This window comes from Nelumbo nucifera, chromosome 1, assembly GCF_055504915.1.
Source record: "Nelumbo nucifera cultivar China Antique chromosome 1, China Antique-T2T, whole genome shotgun sequence".
Taxonomy (NCBI): domain Eukaryota; kingdom Viridiplantae; phylum Streptophyta; class Magnoliopsida; order Proteales; family Nelumbonaceae; genus Nelumbo; species Nelumbo nucifera.
In genome coordinates, this window is record NC_142649.1 from 168,801,156 (window position 1) to 168,811,099 (window position 9,944).

Genomic DNA, 9,944 nt, shown 5'->3' on the forward strand with positions numbered 1-9,944 from the left:
CTGAAATTCTTTATATCTCCAATCAACCAGTCAAATGCACTGTATTTTTTACCAGATGAGCTCATATGGATTTCACTGAATAATCTGATTGAAAAGGGTAAAGTATGGAGAGTTTGGCCAATGGAAGCCCATGCACTACTGTTCTGTACTGCCATGGTTTTGATTTTAGCACCCTCCACTAGCCCACTACCTCATGTCTCTCTTTTCTCCATCTATAATCTACAATAAACCAATGACCATCAAGTAATCAGCCTGTGTGAAGATTGAAAGAAAAAGTAAAGAGAAAGTCAAGTAGGTCTGCAAACGATACTCATCTAACATTCATCTATGATTTATTAAATCAGCTACCTAGCTATGCATTTTAATAAATATTTGATTGATTTTCATCAAGCCCTAGAAGATATGCTTGCACTGTTGCACAACTTTTAGAAGGAATTTTGCTTTTAATTACACAACCTCCTCTAAACTTGATTAAACAAAATCCTAACCCTATGCTGGGATTTTGTCAAAAATCAATGTTAATGTCAAGATGCTCATCTTTCCCTGACTAGGGTTTCATATGAAAAGTTAGGGACCCATCAAAAAGAGAGGGAGAAGCATAATTTTATCCCTTTTTTTCAATTTTTTTCTAATTAAACCATCTCATTGAACTGCAATATAACCCTACTGCTAATTTTATCTGCAAACCAAAAATTATTGTAAGAAAAAAACAATAATTACATAAACAAAATAAATAAAAGGTTCTTTAATGCTTGTCTTGAAGATGGGTAGCAGACTAGCAGTTCTCGTTTTTTGAATACAACCCTTGTTTTATTGCTTTCCTTGTCCCTTCTTCCTTTCTTTTATTTCCCGAACTTCGATGGAAGTAAGGTAATTCATTAGGAGCAGAAATTTAGTACGCCCAAAGTGACCCACGTGTAGGGTCAAGATCTGCATCTCGTGTTCTGAGCCGGGAGGAGATCGAGAATTTCGAATCTGTGCCGTAGAAATCGTAGAACATGTGTAGTGCTGTGGATGGATGGTAGCATGCGCGTGCAGCGAAGAGGCCAAAAAAAAAAGAAAGTGAAAGAAAAGGTTAAATGAATTGAGTGGTCTCGTCTCGGGATCGGTAAAATATGAGTTCCATATAAGGAAAGAGACAGGGGCCCTAGTACTCTAGCAAACCGTAGGGCCCACGGGAGCTTCTTCCACAGTGTAGTTTAGTTACAATGTAACATCGTTGGTTAAAATTTTTAGACCGTTGGATCGGTGCCCTGTACAGGGATCGTGCGGAAATAAGTCGGGGCATTGGTGAAAAATAAAAATAGATGAAGGGTATTATGAGGAAATTGAGGATGGAGGGGTACTAGGGTAACGGGTAGGTAAATATAATATAATAAAAAGTAAAATATGTTTTGTAATCGGAAGAATCTTAGGAGGGTAGGCCCCATAACTGGTGCGTTTGAGTTTGAGTCATCCGACTGTAGTTTAAAGTGGGCCCCTTATCTACGTAGACGATGGGTGTTAAAAGGAGTTTGATAATGATGTGTACGTGTTATTATACAGGACGGTCCGTGAACTCCCCACCAGTTCCTTTTGGTGGAACTCCCCCACCAACTAGAAGAAATTTTATACTCACACGCGGTTACCTGAGCCGAGCCTCCGACCGATGCTCCAACTCTCGGCATAGCCCAGTAATTGTATTGACGACATTTACGGTCTGAGCAGGCCGGAGGTTGAACCACACCACCATTTTATGAATCAAACCGAGTTGTAATTAAAAATAAAAAGTACATGAAAAAAGAAAAATAAAATGTAAAAATTCATAAACATGGCATTATAAAATTTTGGACGCTTCCAGCATATTATATCCTGGTTTTTGTTCAATGATATTTGTTTTAATGTATTTTTAAAAATTCTTTTTTAATAAGGCATATTGGAGTATATCAATACTTTAAACCTTGCCAACAACCATCTCTCATTTCAAACTAACAAATAAAGCTTCAAAATGATCTCAAACAAAAAGAATAGAAGTGATAAATGAATCGCACTGGAATCTAAGACAATTTAAATCTACAAAATAACCATTCTCCCCATCTGGCTCGCTTTATTTCTTCACCCCTCTTTCCCTTCTTCAGTAATGTGCTTGAGTTTGCAATCATTTTGTCATGTCAATTTGCACCTCTAGTTGGATTGAATTTTGCACTTTTCCATGTATTTGCTTATATTATAATGCAAGTTTTGTATTACAAGGATTGATACAAAATTTGCATCACCTCATCACACTTGATTTTCTCCCATGTAATTTGATTGCTCTAGAGATTATCAGAACTAGGAGTGCCACGTGATCAAATTGAATATACCCATATAAATTTGACTTGTTAATATTTGAATTTGAATAGAATCTAAATATTATTAGCTTCCAAAGTTAATAGAACATTGTCTAACTTCAAACCTGCTATAACAAACATAGATACAACGGGGATATGAAACTCAATCAAGATTAATCACATTATGAAGCCATACATGAAACAACTTTATATATCCCCAACATGTTCGCTCTTAATCGGGTTACATTGCTCATTTTACAAGTCTTATTTTCAAAAGATATGACTGGACTCATATCATCTATACTATATAAAATGGATATTTGCCTTGGTTTTGTTGTAGCTCGTACAAATTAAATTCAAATATAAGATAACATTACAATGTCATATGAATGGTTGTATAAAGTGAATACATCTAGTAACCATATAAAGTGGCACGCATGCCAATTATGGGGGTTGTGTGGTCACAATTCATTGAGAGAGAATAAAGTATAAAGTGTTATTCGACCCCACAATGAAACAATTTTCTCTTAGATATCTCTTACTCCCAAGAGGGAAAATAACTTTTCCACCTAGAGGGAAAAATGTTAAAAGTAATAAAGCAAAATTGTTCATTATACAAGTTTTAAAAACAAAAAGATATAAGAGTAAAATTATGACACGAAAAACTTAACTAAGAAAAAAAAAACACAATTAAATACATTTACCTAGATAAGTGTCACCAGATAAATAACTTGCCCCAAAAGAAACATAACCTTATTTGCACATATGCATGCCACATCCCTTACACTAGTCTACTATAAATGTGGTTAAAACCACACTATCCTTTGCACCACAGTACCACACCACACTCCGTGTTTTATACCAGTGTGGATGTATTGTCAACAAAATTTCAAATCAAATACTTTGGTCATTATTATATTTATACTATAATTATTTAATTTAGCATACTGTGGCAATAGAACTATATGTACAATTTTAGCATGGAGGAGAAACCACCAAATACATGTAACTAACTAGAAAGACCCTTATGACACATGGGCTAGTGCTAAAAAGATGTTCACGTTATACTGAACTAGTTGTGGGTGAGGTTAAATAACCTCATATATAAATTGAAAATACTATAAAATTCTAAAAAATTGATAAAAAGAGTCTGACTTTTATTCCACATCTCCTATTCACAATAATACATTGAGAATATCTCTCACGTGTAAGTGCGTGAGATGTTATCAATGTACTGCTGTACTGTGGGTAGGAGATGTAGATTAAACGTGAACGGTTGCATTTTAGACTATAATAATGATGTGTTTCAAATCAAGTGATCCACAGAAATATTACAGTAACTAAACCATGGGCCTGAAACTTTGGATAATCCTTTCACATCAATCCACGCAAAACCTTCGAGATAACAATAAAAAAGGGGCGGATAATGGGTTCCCACCCTCCTATACAAAACGGTCATTTTACCAACTGAAACGGCTGATATCTTGTATTATTATTTTATGATTTAATTATAATATTTGAGTAAAGAAATATGCATGAATAAATATTTTTTTGGGCATATTGATAAGGATGGAATCCCAAACTAATACTTATAGGATATATGTATTGGTGTATGTTTTGTCTTTACATTATATATATATATATATATATATATGTGTGGTTTGTTTCAGTAGAAATGGAGATTTACTTTTCACTACCACCGATTTTGGGAGGAGGTTATTAGTGTGGTGCTACGCTATTTAACGACCTTCACTTGGACTTTTTTTAGAGTCAAAAGTACGAAATTTTTTTGAATGGCAACAGGTCCGATCCGTCTTTGGAACAATCTTTAGCCTCGTCTGAATTATTAATCAGAATAAAATCATATCCCTAAAACCATCTTATTAATAATTGAAACAATCGGGTCTTATCCAATTTTTTTGGTAGAAGGTCTGATCTAATTAGATCCAATCATACTAGCAGTTATAATTATTTAAATAAATAATAACTTAAAACTTTGTTTTTGATAGTATAATTTTAGTAAAAATTATAGTAAGATAATAAATTATGCATATATTAATAAATCAAGTACTTTTTTATTAAAACTATCTTATTTATTATTGATCAAATTGTTTTACACATAAAATGTAATAAAAAATTAAAAAAAAAACTAAAAAGCCTATATATTATTAACAAAAATAATCAATCCGAATCTAAATCGGTTAAAAACAAGGAATAACAAAAGCCGACCCATTACTAATCGGACTGATAAATCGGCTCTACCGGCCTAGCAATTTCAAGGCCACAACCACAACCAGTCAACCACAAGGAAGAATGAAGCCGAGTTGAGAACAATTGAGCTGAGCCTGAGAGGAGGAGCTCTTCACTTCAAGTCTTCAGCAGCTTGAGTTCTGTCTTTTCTTGCTTTTTATGTTTCCTTGTTTTTTTTAATTTTAACCAAAACAAAAGACGTGTTATTCGGGGAATCTGAGTTTTAACCGAGGTTAAAGTTAAACTCGTGGCAACAGTGTGAGGTTAAAGAGGAGGAGGATTGCTTCGGTACGGAAGGTGAAATGGACGTAGCGTGTCGTCAGCCTACGAGTGTGTGTTTATATTCGCATTCAGTGACTTGGAAATGGAGAGAGCGAAAAACGGAAGGAATACCAGTGGAGAGAGAAAGCGAAAGGAGTCTAGAGAGAGAAAGGGGAGAAAGCTCTGCAGTCTCAGGCATCCGTTTATGTCTGAAACCGCCATCTTGACAACAGTGGCGGTTTTTCGAAAACCACTGATTTTCATGCACAAGCAGTCTTTATATATCTTCGTATCCGTCCAGCTCCCCTTTAACCACGAGCTACCACTTCGTATGCTCTCTCTTTTCTTTCCCTGCACATCCATGGCGGTTTCGCAGTACTGAAACTGAAGGAGAAGACATATAAAAGCTGAAAAAAGATAGAAAGAAAATCCAGTGGGGAAAAGAGAGAAAAAAGAGTGAGACACTCAGCTTTTTGTTTTCACGTTAGTTTTTCGTGTCTGTTGTTATTTTTGTTTATGGGTCTTGTCTGCACCTGCGCGTTTTGAATCTTTTTCTGTGTAGTAGTAGTTGTTGAAAGTAGAACTAGAGCCATTTCTTCTGATACACCGGAGAAAGAAATAAGGGGAGATTAAAAAAGCAAAAGAAAGAAGAAAGGGAAAGCAAAAAACTTACAAGCTTTTTTGCCGTTTGCCTGTTGATTCTCGTCTGATCTTGGTGTCTCCTTTTTTATCATGAAGCTTGTTTTTATGCGGGTTTCGATGAAGAGTGAATGAGTGATTATCTATCGTTGAAGGCGGGGAAGAAAATGCTCATATCCATTAAGGAAAAGGCAAGAATATAGGGGAAAGGCAGTTTTTTCCTTGTTCCGTTAAGTTGCATGATGGAGGTTACGGAGGTTTAGGAGAAATTTTTATGAAGCCGATTCGGGGCTTTCTGTTTCTGGTTGTTGGATAGGTGGAGACTTTGCCAGTGCCACCATCTTTTGTCTACTCGGGTCTAGGAAGGACCTTACAAATCTTATTTCTTTCCTTCTGTTATGCAGAGGCTGTTTGCAGAATACTACCTTCTCCGATCCATGGCGGTTTATTGAGTTAAAATTTTGCTTCAAATTAACTCAGGTTAGTTTCTAAAGTTCATTACTTCATTATGTTCAATTCTATAAATCTATCCAATCAAATGAAAATAAATCTCATTTTATCCCCCTGTTTTTCGATTCTGTAGAGAAGTTTAGACTTCCGACAATCTGATAAAAGAGCTTATGTTGAGGAAGCGAACAAGAGCGGTGACCAGTAAGCAAGTTCTCATGGATCATGGCTCTCTTCCATCTCCCAAAGATAAATTCATAAGGCCCACCTTGCCCTTCTTCAGTTCTCCAAGACTCTTCACTGCTTTATCCGGGAAGGGTTTTTCTGAAACTGAAGCTGTCATGAGCCCAACTTCAATACTTGATAGTAAACCATTCTCTGGTCTTGGTAACCCTTTCTGGTCTGATAGACTTTCTGTTAAATCCCCAGAACCTTGCTTGGAAAGCAAGCACCCATGGAAAAAGTTAGACTCAAGAGGCATTGGACTTGGTATTGTCGACGCCCTCAATGATGAGAAAAGCGAGAACAATTTCTCTAAACCTGAAAGTCGAATGGTTCTGTTTGGATCACAGCTGAAGATTCAAATTCCTCCTCTTCCACCCTCCGTGCTTTCTCCAACTGAATCCCCCAAATCCCCACCTGAGTTCGGCATCAAGACTCGAAGTTCACAATTGGGTTCCTTCTCTTCCGGCTTATCGCCTTCGTCAAGGAAATCTGCATTTGGGTCCGCGAGTTCTGGCCTCGAAGCACCCGCCTCTCCTAAAATTTTCACAGGCTCTCTCTCTCCTAGTGAGATGGAGCTTTCAGAGGATTATACTTGTGTAATCACCCATGGGCCTAATCCAAGAACGACTCACATATTTGATAACTGCATTGTGGAGAGTTGCTGTGGTGTTGTTAGTTTGTCTGCATCCAGGAAGGAAAACAGTTTTTTCTCTGATCGATCGAGCTATCCTTCTGAGGATTTCCTTAGCTTCTGTTACACTTGCAAGAAGAATCTTGGACAGGGGAAAGACATTTACATGTACAGGTCTGTTCTCTCTCTCTCTCTCTCTCTCTCTCGTCTGTTTATCTTCAAAACATAACCAGTCTAGTTCTAATTACCCATGAAACTAATGCTGAATTTCAGTCAACAAGAAAGCTACATAATCTCGAACTAATAATCCGATGTCAGATTTGTTTATGATTTTGATTCTGATTTTACATGGATCAGAATGTGGTATTCATGTTGCTTGATGATCGTTTCCTTTGTTAATCCACTAGTCACCTCTCCCCATGATCCAAAAGTAAGATTCCAATTGATAACAATTCTCTCTCATCTTTCAGGGGCGAGAAGGCGTTCTGCAGCCGCGAATGCCGCTACCAAGAGATGCTGTTCGACGAAGGAATGGAGAAGTCCGGGTTGGATGATACTATTAGGGCTTGTTCCTGATTCTTCCATCTCCTTCTCTCTCTCCCACTTCACAAGTCTGTAGAAACATTTCGGCAGTTTTAGGAGGGTATTCTGTAAATTCTTAATTTTCTGTATACCGGTGTCAATCAATGAAAGAAATCTGAGTTTAAGACTGCTTAGAGTGAAGACGGATTGATCGTAAGTTGGTACCTGAGTATACTGGGTATTTCACATCTATGTGGGTCTTTTCTTTTGTTCTTGCTTCATTTTTCTCTCTTTCTTTGCTTATTGTTCTCTCTTTCACTCTCAGACAGAGAAGCTGAGAAAGTCTGAGATATTGTAGAGTTGATTTAGGTTGGATAAGGAGATTGCTGTTGGGTTTTGTCCACAGTTTTTGGCTTTGGAAGGTGTTGATGTATGACTAGAACTTGCATTATCTTTGTTTATTTGATAATAATCTTAATATATTTTATCAAACATTATGAAATAGGACCAATTAACTGCAGTCGAGCAGATTCTCTTCTAAGCTTTCTTTTCTATTGTGCGTCTTATCCTTTGTACTCATTCCATATTTTGTTAGTCTTCTTAGACCAGATATCTGAGTTGAATATTTACTTTATACCCGAATGTGATGTAACCTTTGGTATTTATTTTCAGGAGATTGAATGCAAACCCAAGTCTTACCCAGATTATGATTCATTAATTTGTGATCAATTAGCACCATTGATTGGTTTGTATAAATCCAAATTAGACCTTGGAAGGAGTGGAAGTTTGTATAATCTGAAAGAATCAATTCTTTGGTTTTTCTATAACTTGATCCGGGATGGTAGCTTCCAACTTGCCTATTAAAATTATATGTTCTCCTGTTTGCCAGCATGATTAACAGATCTTGCTTACTCCCCATCTCAAACATGGGGAGGCTTCAGATTCAAGGGATGCTCTTAACAGGGCCTGTATTTGTGATCAAATCATAAATACTGCATTTAGAATGCTTTCAGAGAATTAATTCTGAATTTATAAAAAATGGAAATTAATTCTTTTTATGGGCTCAAAAAGAGAATCAGAATTTTAACCATAGTTAGCTGTCCCATAGATCTTCTTGGTTCAGTTTTAGTTACTACATGGGCATTGAACCAGCTTAAAGAGTAAACCATTACCTGTGTTGTATTAACCCTTGCAAGTATCAAAAAGATTACCTGGCTTAAGTTGAAATTCTGGGCTTTCTTTACCTCTGGATTAATTGACAATTACAGTCTAATCATTCAAGCATTTTTCTTCTTTAAAGGATTAATGAATCTGAGGCGTTATTGATTAAAATGTCATTTATTGTTATTATTATAAGCAATCAATCAGGATAATTAATTAAGATCCCAACTGGTTGGTGTGACTCCCAATATATACATGATCTAATGTAAGATGCAACCCATCAAGGAATGGTTATTTCCTCCATTGATTGACAGTGACAGCTCACTATATAATGTCCTCTTCTCTATAAAAAACAAGGGTATGATTTAATTTAGGCCATATATCCCTGTACCTTGTTATATCTAATCCTGCTCTTTAATTCTTATTTTATTTTCTAATCTTTAATGAATTAATGAATAAGCTGGAATTTATTCCCATAATAACAACTTTGTATACAAGAAATGTAATGTAAATGGGTTCACTTTCAGACTATAACTTCATGTACGTCAGAAGTGTCTCCTCTGTAATTATTATTTTGCAGGGGAATATAATAGCTAAGAAAATCGATTCTTGACCTAACGACTCTGCTTTTTTCAAAGCATTATTTACAAGCTTGGGTCCTTTTCTGGGTTTGTCTTGCTTTCGCATTACTTCATGTATTTAATGGATCATATTCTAACACAGTGTTTTGATTAATTTTTCTGTTTCTTAAATAAAGCTGAAAGCTAGTAAGCTTACTAGCTTAGGTTCTGGACTTTAATGGGTGGTTGACGTCTGCAATATTTTGTTGTTTCTGGGTTTTGATTATCTGAGAAGGAACTTCTGAACTTGTTCCAGGTGGAGTTGTCTCGGTAAATGCATTCGAGATGTGAGATTAAGTAAACTGTTACTCCTGAATCTCCACACTCCCACTTCTCAACTGGTTGTTTGTTTCTATCTGTCAAGTTGAGCTTACTTTAATAAGGGCAACTTACCCACTGTCGAGCATCCAATCCAACAGCAATAGATCAAATCAAACGAAGCTACTGTTAGACCCGAACACGGAGCTGGTCAAATCCATGATCTGAGATTCTGAGCCATGTTCCTTTTCGATTCTTTTGCATCTCATCTCAATGTGAGAAGCTTGTTTTGAAGTCTGGATTGGCATTTGGCATGAATCCGGTTCTGTTTTTGAATCAAATTGGAACATCATACAAATTTCTGGTTGCATTTGATTTTACTTGTAAAGTGGAGGAAAATAACTTCTTCCTTGGAAAAAATGATATTGATGGAAAAATAAACCTAATTCTTGCTTTTTCTGGTGTTCTTAACTTGTTAAACAAATCTGAATGGTTGAGAATAATAGGTAATGAATTGAGAGGGACTTGAAAATTGATTTTATAAAAAATTTAGGGTCCGTTTGGTTTGTAGGAATAGGGGTCTGGAATCGGAATTGGAATGAGCTATTTCGATTTTAACTG

The 9,944-nt window shown here is 36.1% G+C and overlaps 1 protein-coding gene across 2 annotated transcripts; it reads left to right on the forward strand.

The window, feature by feature from the left end:
* Positions 1 to 4,919: 4,919 nt before the first annotated feature.
* Positions 4,920 to 7,825, forward strand: LOC104596562 (FCS-Like Zinc finger 8). Of its 2 annotated transcripts, none has more exons than XM_088895152.1 (4): positions 4,920 to 5,276; positions 5,864 to 5,939; positions 6,043 to 6,936; positions 7,233 to 7,825. In XM_088895152.1, the coding sequence occupies exons 3-4, from the start codon at positions 6,080 to 6,082 to the stop codon at positions 7,336 to 7,338; spliced, it is 963 nt and encodes a 320-aa protein (XP_088751278.1). In that variant the 5' UTR covers positions 4,920 to 5,276; positions 5,864 to 5,939; positions 6,043 to 6,079; the 3' UTR covers positions 7,339 to 7,825. The 2 variants fall into 2 exon arrangements, with proteins under 2 accessions (XP_088751278.1, XP_088751277.1); XM_088895151.1 differs by having other exon boundaries at positions 5,230 to 5,775.
* Positions 7,826 to 9,944: the final 2,119 nt, after the last annotated feature.

Bases quoted from the DNA above. Each gene is read 5' to 3' on its own strand.
- LOC104596562 (XM_088895152.1), top strand. From the start codon at position 6,080: ATGTTGAGGAAGCGAACAAGAGCGGTGACCAGTAAGCAAGTTCTCATG. The intron at 6,937-7,232 runs GTCTGTTCTCTC...CTCATCTTTCAG, and splicing joins AAAGACATTTACATGTACAG to GGGCGAGAAGGCGTTCTGCA.